The sequence below is a fragment of the Anoplophora glabripennis genome, unplaced genomic scaffold (genome assembly GCF_000390285.2).
Source record: "Anoplophora glabripennis isolate ALB-LARVAE unplaced genomic scaffold, Agla_2.0 scaffold686, whole genome shotgun sequence".
NCBI classification, from domain to species: domain Eukaryota; kingdom Metazoa; phylum Arthropoda; class Insecta; order Coleoptera; family Cerambycidae; genus Anoplophora; species Anoplophora glabripennis.
Window position 1 is genome coordinate 95,728 of NW_019417357.1, and position 19,547 is coordinate 115,274.

Genomic DNA, 19,547 nt, shown 5'->3' on the forward strand with positions numbered 1-19,547 from the left:
ATAATAATAATAATATCTCTACTCCTCATTCTAACTACGAGAATTAGCCCAGAAGTCGGAGACTTGTGCGGGAGAGGAGGCGGCATATTATTATTAAGCAGGCCGCATTTGCGCCCAGGAACGACTTATGTTGGTAGGCCCTAACCACCATTCAGTGCAGAAATGAGGGAAACCTGGAAAACCTCATTAATTAGGGGGGTGGTCAAATGCCAACCGTTGTCAATCTCTCACATTGACCCAAGCCAACATTCTTCCACACTACCATACCTGCACAGAGGGTGCTAATCATCCGTACAAGCATAGCTAATCTACGGTCTACCGGCCGCGGGATTCGAAACCCGGGCAGATAGCACACCTTGATTTAAGTACTGACGCCTTAAACCGTGCGGCTATCGACCGCATAATTCTCACGAGTATTCCGATGTAAACACTAATTCAGTATTCCTAGACATTTCCAACGTGAGTTTAAAATAAATGTTTGGATCGGTGTTATTGGTCGATATTTAATTGGTCCAGTTATTTTACCGAATCGACTAAATGGCGAAACTTATTTAGAATTTCTCCAAAACATTCTCCCGGACGAGGTGCCACTACAACTCAGACTGGAACATTGGTCTATGCATGATGGAGCACCCCCTCATTTTAGTTAAGTATATTGTTAGACTTTTTAAACCAGTATCCAAATAAATGGATTGAAAGAGGAAATAATTGCCCACAAATTTGACCTCCACGATCACCAGACTTCAACAAATATGACTTCTTTCTTTCGGGAATGTTAAAATAATTTGTGTGTTCTTCGCCAGTTGGGTCTCGAGCGAAATTGTGGATTACGGATAAATGCACATTCATTAGAAACAATCAGCAGTTATTGGATAGAGTACACTTCAATTTTCGACGAAGAATAAATTTATATCTGAGAGAAAACAGTTTCTATAACTTATCAGTGCAAATAGTATGTTATTTCTGTTGTTTAAGTTGTTTGTTTTTCTATTAAATTATTCTTATTGAAACCTTTTTCGATTATTTTAAATAACAGCTACAATACGTATTATCAGTAAATCGTGTTTTTGTTGAAAACGACGAAGTTTTTTGAAAACTGACAAGAGTAAGAAAAGTTTTAGAATTAAATTCCCCATAAAATAAAATAATTTTTTTAAGTCCGCCAACGAGTTAAAAAATTCTGTCACATTTTAATGGTGCATCATCCCTTATCAACCCTTTAAAATGCTTCAATAGAACTCTACTTACTGTCGATCAATGCTCTAGGTAGACTCACACCGTGTACCAAATTTGGTACTTACAAGGAGAAGGTAAGGTAGTCGGATTTTTGTAATTTTTTATATTTATGGTACGTGTAGTTTGGACCTTGAATAAGAATTTTTCGAAGTAGTTCGACGCAACGTTCATAAATTACCGAGATAATCGATTTTGAAGTTTTACCTGACAGCTAAATCCACTAGATGTGACATTCTACAACTGGGAGCGTGGCCTAATTGGTAGCGTTGTTAGGGACTGGCAATCACGAGATCGCTGGTTCGAGTCCGTCGCGTGACATTTTTTTTTTCCAAACACACCATATGGTTTTTTATTATTTTTTTCATCCCGAAAATTATGAACAAATGAAATATTATAATAAATACTTATGTATATGAAGGAATATTCTTCAGATATTTCATTAAAATGCACAATTGGTTGATAAACAATATTATGGATTAACAATAAGATTTCATTAAAAAAAAAAAAAAACGAGGTCAGGTAGGATGTTCTTTTATTTTATATTTATGTTAGTATTTGACATTTTACGCAGTGTGGCACGAGCCAGAATGGTAGCTATCATAAGAAAATGGGAAGCAGAAATTTTTTAAGCATCTAGCTTCTTTTTCTTTTTCTGATCTCGAAAATTATGAACAAACGAAATATTATGAGAACTGTATGTAGGAATATTCTTCAAGTGTTTAATTAACATTTTGAGCTAGGTTGTGTGGGTCGTCCACCGTGTTTAAAAAAACCGCTTACAGAACACACCTGCTCGAGTATAAAAAGTTTCGCTAAATTCCACAAAGGGTAGAGAAGCATCGAAACTGTGTGATGAAAGAACAATATTTCAAAATGTTAACAAAATTTGCTTCGACGTCGATATTTTGAAAACAAAATGCGCCTGTAAAAACAACATTTACACGACATGCTAGATGCTTAAAAAATTTCTGTCTCCCATATTTCTATGATAAAATGTCAAATACTAAAAATAAAATAAAAAACCTACCTGACCTCGTTTGTTTTTTTTTTAATGAAATCTTATTGTTAATTCATAATATTGTTTATCAACCAATTGTGCATTTTAATGAAATATTTGAAGAATATTCCTACATATACATAAGTATTTATTATAACATTTCGTTTGTTCACAATTTTCGAGATGAAAAAAATAATAAAAAACCATATGGTGCGTTTTGAAAAAAAAAAAAAGTGTCACGCGACAGACTCGAACCAGCGATCTCGTGACTGTCAGTCCCGAACGCTACCAATTAGGCCACGCTCCCAGTTGTAGAATGTGTCACATCTAGTGGATTTAGCTGTCAGGTAAAACTTCAAAATCGATTATCTCAGTAATTTATAAACGTTGCGTCGAACTACTTCGAAAAATTCTTATTCAAGGTCCAAACTACACGTACCATAAATATAAAAAATTACAAAAATCCGACTAACTTACCTTCTCCTTGTTAGTATAAAGGTAAGTTGTGTTAAATCACCATATTTTGGGTTTCCCTACATGCCCCTCCTCTGTGTCGGTTCTTGTGCGAAACACCCTCTATATTGATATTCCATAATAGACACTTGTGTTCTTTTAACGTCCCGTTCAATATAACCTTTACCATACATGGAAAGCTATAAGACGGAACGGTTTAGTTTAATTAATAGTTCGTCTAAGAAAGGTTACTATGTTCTGTAGGGTATTGTGGATAGCATTAAATCTGTGCTGTCCTCCCTAAAAAGGTGGTCTATTTTATGTGTAAATTCTAATATACTTGTGTAGGGAATATAGGTTGCCATATATTAATTCTTGTTCAACATTTCTGCTAGTCTATTAATTTCCTTTGAGAGCTGATCGTAGATCATCCAAGTACTCTGATTCGCAGATGGTGCGTATTTGATGAACTAAGGTATTAACAATCTCTTGTTTCTGGCCAGGATGGTGTGAAAGACAATAACTTTCTGCGTGGATCGGTTTCTGTAAACATCGTGCCCTAGGGTACAATTTAGTTTCCTCTTGACAAGGACATCTAGGAATGGAAGGGGCATTCTCTTCCAAGTCCAAGGCAAAGCTAATATCTTAATATAATCTATTAACTTGGTATGCTGTTATAATCATGAAGACAGATAACAAATGTATCGTCGACATACTCGAAACAACACTTCTGCTATAGAGTTGCCGACTCAAAAGCTTTTTTGAAAATTTCCATGTAGATACGAGTATTTGCTAGAGCTGAAGGGTGAATCAATGGCCACTCCTTCAGTTTGTTCATTAAATGAACGGTAAAGAAGTTAAAACCATTAACGTAGCCACCAGCATGGAAATTGTTCAAACTACTACAATAATCTGCAAACCAAACTAAATACTTGTTAAATTCGTATTTAAATCTCACCTAACTTACCATCACATGTAAGGGGTTACCCATGTATACTTCTATACCCTTATACATATATTTTTATTTCTGAACTTATAAAAAATTATATCTACCAAAATATTGGCAAATTTTGTTGTAATTTTAAAGCAACACTTAGAAAAATAAATGAGTATTGCATTTTCAGAGATACTTATATTTTTTTATAGAACGCTTTGTATATTCTGATTAGAGTCATTTAAGTTTTGATAGGATACCTCTAGGCATAGATATAGAATGTCACCTATAGAATGTTACATACTTCAAGGGTATAATCTAGAACTCAAATGTTGTCGATTTAACCAAACTTGCTTAAACGAAAAATGTCGAAAAAAAAGGTTACAGGGTGTTAAAGTTTTTTATTTCTTGTTTTCTCCTTAACTCAGAAACCAGTTAACCGATTTGAGCAAAATTTGCTGTTGCTTAGTTTCTCTTCATGAAGTATGCAGTGATTATGTTCCTATCCTATTAGGTTAATCATATAACCATACGTTCATTTTACTTTACGAATTATGAAATGAGAGACGTGATAGTGATCTACAGGAACATTTTAGTGGACGCGCTGCTAAGAGAACATAATATGAAGAATTTTATCCGAATCGCAGAGACCCTTCTCATACATTGTTTTCTTCTTTATATACCAGATTAGCAGAAACTGGAAACTTTCGGTCTAATTCACAAAATGGGAAGTACATTCAATGAACACGAGGAACAAAAAAGGAACAAAAAGGAAAAAAAAGAAAAAATAGAAGAAAATCTCGAAATTAGTATTCGTCGTTTGCCCGCAAAACCGTTTCAAGTATACTCCACACTCAGCAGTTACAAGGTTTCCAATTCTATCATATACAAAATTTTAGCTTAACATTTTGCGAATGATTTTTCCAGTTAAGTACATAAAAGGAATCACAGTTTTCTCGGGAGAATTATTGCCTTTACCTGTAGAGTTGTTTTTAATTGGAAAACTCTCACGTGTGGAACGAAGAAAATTCACATGCAATAAAAGAGTATCACTTCCAACACGAATTTTCAGTTAACGTCTAGTCCGGGATCATAGGCAAATTTTATTTTGGAGCCTATCGCTCTACCTACAAGGTTGAACGATCAAAATTATTTAGAATTCCTTCGACAAGAACTTTTTGGGGCTCTCGAAGAAATACTCATTAATATTAAACGACAAATGTGGTTCTTGCCTGATGGTGCCGCTGCTCATTACGCCATTTGGGTAGAGATTATTTAAATCAAGCATTTCCAAACCGTTGGATTGGACGAGTTAGTGACTTTCCTTGACCTTTTTGCTGTCCGGATTTTAATCCGTTAGACTTTTATTTTTGGGGTCATTTGAAAGGAATTGTTTACAACTCTGTAACACCTAATACGGGAAAAGAACTTTGGGATAGAATAAAAGACGTCGTACGACAATTAGATGAACGTATAATTCGTTTCCTATTCTTAATATTTTCATAAAACGTTTAAGGAAATATGCCGAAGAGAATGCATGGGGGACACAAAGAACATTTATTATAAATTAGTAGACTTTTTATTACTGCCACCTTTCAGTTTGCCTACTTATTATGTTATTTATCGTCGTAGAAGAAACAATACTGCCTAAGTACAATACTGTCAACTTTTCAGGAAACCAAAAAAACTACTTCGTAACTGTGAAAAACCCGATCCAATTTTAAGTTCTTGGCATCAAAATAACCAACAAATTATTACTTTAATTGCAGACTCTTCAAAAATACGGTCTTTTATATATTTTTTTGCTACTTAGGCGGTATTAGTTGGTTAAAAATGAATGCAACTGTGTTATAGAAAGTTTTTATTTATACTTGAAATGAAAGCAAATAAGGGGTAGGTGCAGTTAACAAAGTACACAGTTCAACAATAAACGCGCAAACTAATTGTAATAACATTAATCAAAGTCAAAGAAAAACAAAACCTTAATTCTTCATTGTAGATATTCAAAAAGAACAAAATAAATAAGTGGCAACTTTTTCGGGTAATTATAATGAAGTAGGTACTTGTACTCAAAAAAAAAAATTACAAATAACAAATCTTACATCTACTAAATTTGTTAATAACCGCACACTATTTAGACATTTTGTGGGAAACCTGAATTTTGATAAAAATGTCACTTAGGCGGTATTGTTTCATCAGCGACGTTATGTTATTTATTATGGATACGTAATTATTTTCAAAAAATATGGTGGATGTGTTAATAAATATTTTCTGTAATATCTTCATTAACGACCATAATTTCGACTTTTCATGGGTATACATTTTTTGTGTAGAATAAAATTATCTACCTATTTCTGATAGTTGCGTGTAAAAATGTAAATGTACAAGAAAGTTAAAAAAGTATTCACAAAGGGTTGTAGTAAAATTAATGCCCTGTATGATTTAATCTAATATAATACTTCATGATGAGAAACTAAGCAACAGCAAATTTTGCTCAAATCGATTATCTGGGTTCTGTCTGAGTTAAGGAGAAAACAAGAAATAAAATAACAAGCGTTAACACACTGTAACTTTTTTGCGATATTCCTTGTTTGAGGTAGTCTGGTTAAATCAATACCATTTGGGTTATCGATTATAGCATTGAAGTATGTAACATTCGTTAGGTAACACTCTCTGATACATATGTAGCAAGACAATTTCTTATAACTTTGTCCCATACCATTTATTTGTAAGCATAAAAGTACCTACACAAGATAAAGAGGGTAGAACTTTATGTGAGTAACCCTATACATTTTGATGTGTTTATGTACAGCCAATAAATTTTGTTATGGATTGGATTTTTCATGACAAATAACATTTAAAATAAATACCCATAAATAAAATAAAAATCTGACCTGAATTTATAGGTAATTCTAATACTTCATCATTACAAAAATCCCTATCTTTACAACAAGATGTAATACGTGCTGAATATTCGGGATTATCTACACCACTAACAGTGTCATTGCAATATTGTGCACTTCTATCGGCATTAACAACAATTTCGGGTAGTCTATCTTTGTGGTAACATCTATAAAAAAATCCCATCAATAAAACTACATAGTTAAAAGTGGAAAAAATAGACAAGCAAAAACATTAGTACTGTACACCTGAAATGTTAGTTACAAGTGTATAGGATGTATAAGAAACATGCTGAAAATATTTAAAGAAATAATAACCTTTAATAAAATGTAATTTACCACATTCGTAAGAAGGCTTCAGGTTGGAATTTCTTGCACGAAGCCAATAATATATACAATACGTATGTATATACAGGATGTTCAATAATGGTACAAATATTTTATGGAGGTGTTTAAAAACTAATTTTAGGGGGTACTTCCAATACATTTTCTCAATTTGAGTCCCCCCCCCCCCGAGAAAATATTCAAATCTCAAAATGGCCGTGAAAATTAGCTTTTATTTTATTTTTATTAAATGTTTAGTTCATATTTGATTACCTTTTCCTATTGATAAAAATTTTTGCAAAAAGCATGTGAAAAATTACGATCGTTTTTGGTAACTGTTATATTAATTATGTGTACCTAACCGGCAAGGAAACATAATTTATTTTTTTGTTCGTAAACCATTAAGTATACGAAAAAATGAAAAGATTAAATGAAATGTAGCAATAAATAGTTATTTTTCTTGTTATAATTGGCTAACGTAGAAAAAAGTTGTGAGAGAAATAAAACCAAGGTGTGCTAATTTCTTTCATTCAGACATAAACCAGAAAAAAAGACTACCAAAAAATACCATTCAACTAGTAGTTAACGTGTATCCAAATTCAAATTTCTAAGTTTAACCGTCTTCGTAAAACAAATATTTTCTCAAGGGGGGGCTCAAATCGAAAAAAAATATTGGAAGTATCCCCCTAAAATTACTTTCTAAACACCTACTTAAAATATTTGCACATCATTATGAAACACCCTGTATATATATACATACCTATATTATATAGGTACTGGGTATTCCACATAAAAGTCCTCAGCCTCGTATCTCGGCAACGGAAAGATATTTTTTGTTTTTGAAAGAAACTGATGATAGAGGTCATCGATGACTTCCAAGGAGTGCAACTTGATTTTTTTCAGATGAAATTGGAGATGAAGTCGAAATTTTTTGTTGACAGAAACTTTGTAAGGTTTATCCGATATTTTGTTCAATTCTACACAATTTTGGCAAATGACTATTTTTCAAAAACATAGTTAAATAGTTTCAGGGATATTATTGGGCTCTTCAGTCGGTGAGTTTCGAACCTTACACAATGGAACAATAATTATCCAAGTCAATTTAACATATTTTTTAAGGAATAGTGAAATAAAAATATGTAATTTTGTAAAATATGGCAAGGGTTTTTTAAATACCTTATTCTTTTTGTATGTATTGTATGTATTCATAATTATTTGTACGTTTGTCCTAAAATAAATCGGTGTGGCTCAATGTCCGCCGGCGGTATTAAACATACAAATATTCCGCTCTCTGGCGGAATTATTAGAATTTAAAATAGGTACTTAATTAAGTCATTTATTAATTGCAGATAATATACAGAATCAAAATATAGCTAACGTATAAAATATATATGTACATATATATGTAAAGAAAAAATACATTCTTGTGAATAACAAAAAACATTTCAATATTAATGAGTTAAATGAAACATTTTTATTACATTTATTTTGTATTTATCAAATTAGGCACAGTGATGAATTTTTCTGTTGATGTTTTCTTTTTTAAGTTTTAATGGCAATAAACGTAAACGTTTAAATACGGTGACAAATGATCTAGCCACAGCGGAAGTTTTACATGTGGAAATAATCCTCAAACTTCTATTAGAAATATTTCAGAGGCAACTTACATATTAATTACGTCATGTTATAGGATACAGTCTAGAAACAACACACATATTGTTCACCATTTACGACCCGAAGATCCCGAAAGACGGTTAGATTTTCTATCTCCTTTCTCAGTTAAGTATCTACCCTTAAAAAAATTTGTTGGACTGACGAAAGTCGATTTCATAATAATGGTCTCGTCAATTAGATACAATTGTCATTATTAGTCCGACAATAATCCGAGATGGGCAAAAGAAAGTGGCAATCAAAATAAATTTGGAATAAATGTGTGGTGTAGCATATTAGATGGATATCTCATTGGTCTTCTTGTCTTCGAGGGGCAATTAACTGGTGCACGATATTTAAATTTTTTGCAAAATGACATTTTAAATTTATTAGAAGATAATCCTGTGGCAATAAGACGCGATATTTGGTGGCAACAAGATGGTGCTGTCCATAATGCACAGGTAGTTAGAAAGTACTTGAACAGATCCTATCCTGGAAGATGGATTGGTACAAATGCGCCAATTAGATGGCCAGATCTAACTCTTCCTGATTTTTTTTCTATGGGGGGCATTAAAAGATATAGTGTATACTGAGCCAATAGAAGATATGGCGGACATAATAAATAAGATTTATGCTAGCTGTGCGACAATTACTTTCTTTTTGTAATCAGGAACCACGGTGTCGCTTTGAAATATGTATTAGCGAAAATGGAAATGTTTTTGAACACTTGTTGTAGGTAGTTCACGTTTCTTAATTTGCATATTTTATTTTACTATTCCTTAAAAAAACTATTAAATTGACTTGGATAATTATTGTTCCATTGTATAAGGTATAATAATTCGAAACTCCAAAATACCTTGAGTTGGGGTCTCACCGACTGAAGAGCCTGAAAATAGTAATTTGACAAAAATTGTTTAGAATTGAACCAAGAACAAAGTTTAGAACAAAGTATTGGATAAACCTTGTTACAAAGTTCGTACCAACTAAAAATTGCTTTCGACTTCAGCGCCATCTCCAATTTGCTCTGAAAAAAAATCAAAAAATCAAGTTGCATTCCTTGACGAAGCCATCGATAAGCTCTATCATCTGTTTTTTTTTTTCAAAATCAAAATATCCCTTTCCGTTGCCGAGATACGAGGCTGAGGAACACCCAGTATATATATCATTTGTTCACAGCCCTTTGGACTGATGCACTTGGATCTTCTTCCACACCTCCTTTAACACAGATTGACTGTGATTTGGCCTTGGCCTTCAAAAAATTTTCTTGGCACAAGGCTACTTTATTTACTATAAAATAGGTGTACATGAATATTTAATATTAATTGGATTTAATTTTGTTTTTAGAGAATCTTTAAAAATATTATTTTTATTAATTGCAATAAAAAAAATAGTAACTCCAATTATTCAAGTTTCAATTAAATTTAATTATTAATTCGTTTTAATTTTGTTTTTAGAGAATCTTTAAAAATAGTATTTTTATTGATTGCATATCATTTACATTGCATAGCGCCCGAGAAAATTTAATTTACATTTTCTACTGTAGTTATCAATGATGGACCACTGAGTATTTAGAGATATTCTGGTCTGATTAAACTCCACTTTTTTCTGCTAAATTTGTAACTTATTAAATGTTTTTACTTTTATCAGTTAGACTAACTTCTCCCAGTCTGAAGTTGATATCTTCTGAGATTCAGGCCTAATTTGTCTTTGCGGTACCTATTACATTCATACGGCTATATCTCAGTGGAATTTTTAGTAGCCCTTAAAGTTGAACCGTAAAAAAAATTCATTTATTTACAAATTTAACAAAAATGTAAAGTTTAATTAAACCAGATATCCCCAAATTCGTAACTGTAGGCTAATCATTAGAGATTTTGTTTGAAACAAAAATAATAGTAGCAAACGGACTGTGCCATCATATAAAAGACAGTCTGTATATATGCTTATATGTTTCCTACTCCAATAAGCATATATCTATTCTTATATGATGGCACAGTCCGTTTGTTACTAGTATTTTTGTCACAAAATCACTGATTTAATGTCATATGTCGTAGTCTCGTAGTACAAAATTAAAATTCATTTTTCTCACGAACCATGCAATAAATATACTTCTTTTAGAGTAAATAAAGTAACGTTTCAGAAAAACACCATTTGCATTTTTACAAAAATTTAACATAAGACTCTTAAAGGTGTTTCTAGTGGCCTCTAACTTTTATGTAAAAAAAAATAAGTTAAGTACATTTATAAGTAGTTAATCAAAAACTTCGCTATGTTCGGATTCATTGACTCTTTAAAACGTGGCAGAGTTATTATGAAAAGATGACAAGATCGATACCTTTTCAAGGAAAAAAGATTTCAATACTGACGTATATTTATAGACCAAGCAAATTAAATTTTTACTCGAAAAAAGTCCTATCCGCTACATTATTGTAAAATTGTCTAAAGGAACATAATACAAGACATCTCTCGTCTCGTGAGTCAAAAACTTTTATTAGCTAACTTTTCTATTTAAACAAATAAGTGAGGAAAACAGTTTTTTCACTTTGCAGGGAAAACCATCAATTTTAGCGAAAAGTGACTCACAGACAGCTTATAGGGAGTAAAATTATCTACAAAATGAGACTGGTTAAATTAAAATCGGTTAATAAACAAAAAAGTTATTGCAAAAAAACAAGAAAAGTGCCCATTTTTTCATTTGTTTATAACTATCGCATTTATTGTTAAAATTTTATAAAACCTATGACAAGTTGAGGGTTTTGTCATACTTTAAAAGTGTGCCAAAAGTGGGCGCTGTAGGTGCAATAGTTTTCGCACAATTCTATTTGTTTATAGCGGAGGCTCCAAAAGTTATGAACTTTAAGCCTCTGTACAGGCGTTAATTTTCAATCAAACATGATTCTGAAAGCGTCATTGTAATCTTAAAGACGCAATTAAGCGACCTATTAAAAAATATCACCGTTTTTTTGACATTAACATTCTCAAATTGTGCATTAAAAAACCGTGCGTTTTTCGCTTATAAACAATTTGAATAACATTGTTGCTATTTATGCTATCTCACCGAAAATAGATGCAATGGATAGCTGGCAAAAAAATACAGTTTTAAAATAAAAAAAGTACCCTCTACGACCAACAGGAGCCAAGATAAGATTTTTTTTTAAATCGTAGCGCAATCGTTTATAAATATTAAAACTTGAATATTTCGCAAAATAAAGTTTACGACGTAAACTATGATTTCCCGTGAATTGCATTGAAAAATGTGGAAAATTAACGACTCACGAGCCCTTTAAAGAGAAGGTACTCGCTAAGTAAACTGTCCGGCGGCCGGCGGCGTGGTGGTGGGGGAAGTTCGTCCTGTAAATTTTGCAATATCTCGGCTTCTATTCATCGTAGAAACTTATTTTTTTTAAACTGGGGTAGCTCGTCGAAAATATAACAATTGGCATATTTACGAATTCGTAGAATAGCCCTGAACCCTAGAAAAAATGTATCTTTTATACTTAATTTTATTTAATTTACAAAAATGTAACAAAAATTGTTGTTAAACGAAATATTAATTAAAATTTCAATTTCGGAATTATTTTACTATTATTAAATAAATAAATGAAGCTATCGTTCATTTAAAAAGTTATTTTTTTTACATATTAAGGCAAAGTAAACTTGTTTTTTCAATATTTTGTTAGCTATTTAATTACGATTTAAATGTAAAATTAAAGTAAAAATTCACAAATTATTTTCAAATTATTATTTATTGTTAAAAGATTTAAAAAAGAATAAAAAGCATTTGAATTTATTGCAAAATTCTCAAAATTAAAAAATATTAAAAATAATGCGGTCGATAAAATTACAATTTTAACTTCCTGAAATTTTAATATATAAAGTTTTTTTATTATATTTATTACTAATTTTATAAACATAATCAAAATTAATTCAAAAAATATTAATCACAACCATTTTCAATAATAGATATAAATAATGCAATATAATACAATTTAAAATTTAAAATTTTTTCTATTTTTATGAGAAATAATAATTTGAAAATAATTTATGAATTTTTACTTTAATTTTACATTTAAATCGTAATTAAATAGCTAACAAAATATTGAAAAAACAAGTTTACTTTGCCTTAATATGTAAAAGAAATAACTTTTTAAATGAACGATAGCTTCATTTATTTATTTAATAATAGTAAAATAATTCCGAAATTGAAATTTTAATTAATATTTCGTTTAACAATAATTTTTGTGACATTTTTGTAAATTAAAAAAAATTAATTATAAAAGATGCATTTTTTCTGGGGTTCAGGGCTATTCTACGAATTCGTAAATATGCCCATTGTTATTTTTTCGTCGAGCTACCCCAGTTTAAAAAAAAAAAAAGTTTCTACGATGAATAGAAGCCGAGATATTGCAAAATTTACAGCGCGCACTTCCCCCACCACCACGCCGCCGGCCGCCGGACAGTTTACTTAGCGAGTACCTTCTCTTTAAAGGGCTCGTGAGTCGTTAATTTTCCACATTTTTCAATGCAATTCACGGGAAATCGTAGTTTACGTCGTAAACTTTATTTTGCGAAAAATTCAAGTCTTAATATTTATAAACAATTGCGCTACGATTTTTTAAAAAAAGATTCTTATCTTGGCTCCTGTTGGTCGTAGAGGGCACTTTTTTTATTTTAAAACTGTATTTTTTTTCCAGCTATCCATTGCACCTATTTTCGGTGAGATAGCATAAATAGCAACAATGTTATTCAAATTGTTTATAAGCGAAAAACGCACGGTTTTTTAATGCACAATTTGAGAATGTTAATGTCAAAAAAACGGTGATATTTTTTAATAGGTCGCTTAATTGCGTCTTTAAGATTACAATGACGCTTTCAGAATCATGTTTGATTGAAAATTAACGTCTGTACAGAGGCTTAAAGTTCATAACTTTTGGAGCCTCCGCTATAAACAAATAGAATTGTGCGAAAACTATTGCACCTACAGCGCCCACTTTTGGCACACTTTTAAAGTATGACAAAACCCTCAACTTGTCATAGGTTTTATAAAATTTTAACAATAAATGCGATAGTTATAAACAAATTAAAAAATGGGCACTTTTCTTGTTTTTTTGCAATAACTTTTTTGTTTATTAACCGATTTTAATTTAACCAGTCTCATTTTGTAGATAATTTTACTCCCTATAAGCTGTCTGAGAGTCACTTTTCGCTAAAATTGATGGTTTTCCCTGCAAAGTGAAAAAACTGTTTTCCTCACTTATTTGTTTAAATAGAAAAGTTAGCTAATAAAAGTTTTTGACTCACGAGACGAGAGATGTCTTATATTATGTTCCTTTAGAGAATTTTACAATAATCTAGCGGATAGGACTTTTTTCGAGTTTCTCTTTTATTTTCGCTAATTTTCCTGGTGTATTAGTAAATTCGTTTTGAGAAGAGATGTTTGGTTAATTTTTTTACATCTATTTATGATTCACCTTGTAAAACCGAATTGCACATACCAAAGTTTACCTGGTGACAGAATTGCTGAAAATAAGAAAAAAAATTCCCATAAACATGGGTCGGGAAATGCTCGATTTCCGAGATATAATGTTCAAGTTTATAAAAATACAGGAAAATGCATGATCGATTATCTCCTAAAGTAACATATCTATCGAAAAACCATAAGACACAAACGTTTTAGGTTTTTTTAAAATCTATTACAACAGAGAACAATTAACTATACAAGATCAGTCAGAAAGTCGAAACAAAATTGCTTTGTCTTTAATGGAATACCGTGTATATTATTCCATATTTCAATTCTTCTCGAAATTCTAAACAAAATTCATATAGCACATCATGTAACTAGACTGTTTTCGAGATATCTAACTTTGAAAGTAACATACATAATAAAAATATAAATAAAAAAAAATACATAATAGTTCAAGGTTGATAAAAATGCATGTAACGAAAAAATGTATTTTTTAATGAATGTCCTGGATATTTTAAATTTTATGAAAACAATATTTATACCAGAATAAAAAAAAAGAAAACAAGTTTTAATAAAAAACAAATTTCGTTGGAATTCTATTTTATAAGGTGCTCAAAGTGTTCACCATTTACCTCCTGACATAATGAATTCGCTGAACAAAATTTTGTAGTGAATCTAAAGGGTGTTGGAATTTTGCGGCCTATTTTTGTAAACTACGTACATTTTTTATGTGACCCCCACAGAAAAAAGTCAAGCGGTGTCATATCGGAGACCTAGCTGGCCATTTAATTGACCCTCTGCGTCCAATCCATTTATCAGGAAAAGTTTCATCTAGATATGCCCGTACCACACGTCCAGGGCGTTCCATTAAAGAACAAGCAAGTTTTTGACTGATACTGTATACTTAATTTTTCTTTATAGTAATAGATTTAAAAAAAAACCTAAAAAGTTTGTGTCATAATTTATTTTGATAGCTATCTTATTAGGAAATAACTTTTTATTAATAGATGATGCTTGAATTAATAATTTACCCAATTGATAACAAAAATCCACTGATGGATCCACACAAAATTATTTATTTATTATATGTATATTATATGATTTATTTATTATATGTTATATTATTTATCGACATAATTACACACAATGCATCAAAAGAAATCGTTCGAATACCTTCAGGGAAATCGGCTACTAAACTGACAACTAGGCAGTTCGCGTGGTTAACTGACGGCGCCAATAGTTAGCGGACCCATTGTGACAGCTCTATCTATCAATAACTTTTTTGGACATTTGACAGTTGCAATGTATTTAAACCTGTATTTGAAATAAAAAATTCCCATACACATAATTCGTTCAAATATATAGTAAGTTATTTTTAAATTAAAAAAATAAAAAAAAAATGGAAATGGCACCATTTCCAAATAAAAGTAAGTTACATTTTTTCCCAGAAATGACAAGATGAACTAAGTTCACTTTTTCATTTTCAATATATTTAGTGACTGGAATTCCGGGGTTTTTATTTTATTAAAAGCGCCTTCCAACATCTCCGGAGCTGGTTGACATATTTGCAAATAAATTGAGTAGATTTTTGCCTTTAATTGAATAAATTATTATCCTAAATTTCTCAGTAACAAAATGACACGAGATAAGAAACATGATTTTAACCAAAATATTTTCTATGAACATGGGTCCATAATCGCTATATTTGTTATTAGAAATGTCAGTAATTATTAATAATTTAAAGATTTTAAAATAGTAAAAAGATTTAACGTACACATTTTTTATTGAGGCAATTTGTATCATTTGAGAAAGATGGGCCATATACTCGTATTATTTTTATAAATGTACATTCATTAAAAAAGAAATTTAATCTTTTTGTCGCATAAAAATGCTTGTTTATAGGTACTTACACATACACATGTAGAATGGAATTAGATTATATTTATTTTAAGATATTTCTTTTTGTACTTCGCTTCATTTTAACAATTTAAAAACATTTTTGAACAAAATTTTATTACCAAAAAAAATCATTATTCGACCAGGAATCACCACTATCGATATCTCGGAAGGTACTAATCTGATAGCATAACCTAGCATAAGCAGTAGGGCCAACACAGCTAAAAGATTTAGAACTTTATGGCACTTATGATTATACCGGAAGTCCACATTAACTTTCTTATTTTAAATGGGAGACTATATGTTACTGCAACTTCGGATTCTACGTGAAATTTGAGGGTAACTTTATTAAATATTCTCTAACAGGGTGTCCCAGAATAACGTGTACAACGGAAGATCACAGATTCGTGGACTCAAAATAGGCAGATTTAAGCTAATTCACCTATTTTCAAAATCGTTTCCTTTGGCCGGTAGATGGCTTCAAAGTTCGTGAAAATTTTTTGAATTTTGTAAATAACTCCAACACGTATTATTCGATTTTAATTACTTTTGTTTTCAATCCATACATTTTCGTGTTATACAGTGTTTTTTTAAAACAACTCCCACAAAATTGATGTATGGTGATAATATCCGTTCATAACTTTTCCTCTTTCGGTCAATAATGACAACAATTTTTTATTTGGTAGGTGATACCATTTAGAAGTTTTTGGGTCTCTTTGATTAAATAAGCGGTTTGGGCACAAACAGATATTTTTCAAATGTCTACATTATCTTGACATCCATATTACAATACTTAACAAAGTGCTAGTAGGCTCTGATTTTGTAGATTGACTGTAATTTCAGTTTGATCTTGTTTGGCATTATTATTGGCCCTGTTATTCTACCAAATAGACTGAATAGGGAATTTGATTTAGAATTTTTGCAAAACCCGAGATATTGGAAGATGTGTCGTTATTACTCAGAGCTAACATGTGGTTTACGCATGATGCTGCTCCACCACATTTCACTGTAACTGTCCGGCAGTATCTCCCTCGTCGATGGAACGGTAAAGGGGATAATTTCCAGTTAACTGGCCTGTACGTTGAAAAGACTTCACACCTTGCGACTATTATCTTTGGGGCACTCTGAAAACATCAGTGCATGATTCCACATCTAACACTGAACTGAGTTGTGGCGGCATATCCAAAATGCCATAAATGTTTTAAAAAATAACCCTTAAGAAATGCAAAAGGTGTCCTTTAACTTTCTTCGCCGACTTAACCTTTGTTGTAGAAACAATAGGGGTCATTTTCAACAGTTTTTATAATATGTTGTACTAAATTTAATAACCTCGACTTTTTACTTTTATCTCTAGCATTTTTTATTGAATTTTATTGTTTTTCCAAATTATTTCGATAAAATTAGGCACGTTGTAAATAACTCTAATTCGTCGTCTGTGTGTATCCGTATCGAAAAATGAAGTAACATGTGGTAGGTATATTTTATCGTAGTAACAAAGACTCATTAAGAATTGGCAGGTACAATGACTTAAAGATCAAACTGAAATTATAGCCAACCTACAAAATCAGTGACTATTAACACTTTGTTAAGTAGGTATTATAATATGGGTGGCAGGATAATGTAGACATTTGGAAAATATTTTTTGTACCCAAACCGATCATTTAATCAAAATTCTATAAGAGGCCCAAAAACTTCCAAGTGGTATCACCTATCAAAATCGGTTAATACATATACGAGTTATTTAAAAAATCGAAAAAAATTTCAGGAACACCATCTAGCGGACCAACGAAGCGATTTCGGATATAGATGAATTGGCGTAAATCTGCCTATTATGAGTCCACGAATCTGCGGTCTTGCGTTGCACACGTTATTCTGGGATACCCTGTATAGGAGTTATAGATTTTGAGATATTAATTTAAAAAAAAAACTGACAGATGCAAGAGTCCGCGGAGATGTTAGTAACTCTTTTCAGCAGCGTGATATCAACTGGATTTTTGGTACCTGTAAAGGGCATAGGTAGCACGATATAAACCAAAAAATTAAAACATTTAATACTAGGTGGTTCATTTTTGCTGTCACATATTGATAACTTCAAACAGCTATAACTTTGTTAACTTAAATGGAACTCCCTGTACTTTTTTACTCTGGCGTATGCAGCTTGAAATATCCTTTCTAGCCATATATGTATTGTGTGGGTTGCCGTTGCTATTTTTAGAGATATTTGCAATTTTTTCATCAGACCTGTTATCAAACTGGTAATAATCAGAAACACTCCAAACACAATTAAAATAACTTAACATTTGTCGACTTAGTTGTCAAATTATTATTGTGCCTGTAATAGTTTTTGCCCAAAATTAAAAAAAAATCCTGGGGATCGTGTGTTATACTAAAAACAAAAACATAAAACACACCACAGAAATGAGACAACTCCCAAATCCCAAGCCAAAGGCTGTGCGAAAAGGGGCTACACTTAAAAAAAAAACACCTACCAATTATTCATCGACATTGCCAGTGCCGACGCCCGAGATCAAACCCGGACCAGATAGGAATTCAGGCCGAGAAATGCTTGCCACCTCGTGCTCGACCGACTACGCTATCGTGGTGATAAATATTACTACTACTAATACTAATGCGGATTTTTTTAATTTGTTTGTTATTTATGGAAAATGTGATAAAGTAATTTCAAGACCATTTGAAGAGAATTTGCTGCTCAATATCCAGAAAAACGAAGACCTTAAAGAAATACAATAAGACGACTAGTGCCTCTATTATTCTATCACTATTGTTGGAATTATTATTTACTACTCTTAAACCCATTATATGGGTTTATGTTAGCTTAGTATTATATAGTAAGGAGCGAGGGTGTGCCACAAGTAATCTTTGATGTACGTTTGAGATATTATAATTTAAAATAACTTTATAAGTATAGAAATTATTTATTAAAGTATAAAAATTACCTAATTTTTTGGTAAATTACGAAAATTACAAAAAGTATGTATGAAATTACAAAAAGTACCGTAAACCGGGGTGACATTGGACAATTTTGAGGTAAACACATCAATATTTTCGTTAATAATATTTTTTATGATAAATTTGCTTTTTCTGCATTGCAAATGATATATAACGAATACATAGACATAATGAAATTTTACAATTGATGATGTTAAAATGTATATTTTTTTGGATTTTTGTTGTCCCAACTCGCCCCGCACTTCGGGGCGAGTTTGGATAGCTGTTTAAACGCCTTATATTTTTAAGTCAACATGACTAAAGAGTAAGATAGGACAATAATCTAGTTTTTAAAAAATAAATTATGTCAGAATGTATATAGAAATTAAAATATGTATTTTCATCATAACATAAGCATATGAAGACAACATGACACTGTGTTTGCGTAAATAAATATTAAAAAAATAAATATGTTCTATAAAAAACTATAAAACTTTACAATTTGTTCCATATCAACTGTAGCGATATCTTACTTCAGGATAAATAAATGTGTCATCTTTTGTATCTATAGGTCTCAAAATCTGCTTTAATTTTTACATTTGTATTTTGAGAGGTGAGATGTGCATTCTAAAACTTTGGCAACAAATTTTAAATGATTGCTGTTATTACCCATGACGAATTTTCGATATCCTGGACGTGTTGAATTTCTTCATCCATATATTTTAGTTGGTAATTCGCATAGGG

General features: G+C 31.3%; 1 protein-coding gene across 1 annotated transcript in view; it reads right to left on the reverse strand.

Annotated features, from left to right (window-relative positions):
- LOC108910460 overlaps nucleotides 1–19,547 on the reverse strand; it is a 115,051-nt gene that overhangs the window by 60,070 nt on the left and 35,434 nt on the right. The window contains exon 2 of the mRNA XM_023456207.1: nucleotides 6,515–6,690. Within this exon, the coding sequence (XP_023311975.1) occupies nucleotides 6,515–6,690 (176 nt within the window). The remainder of the gene's footprint in view (nucleotides 1–6,514; nucleotides 6,691–19,547) is intronic.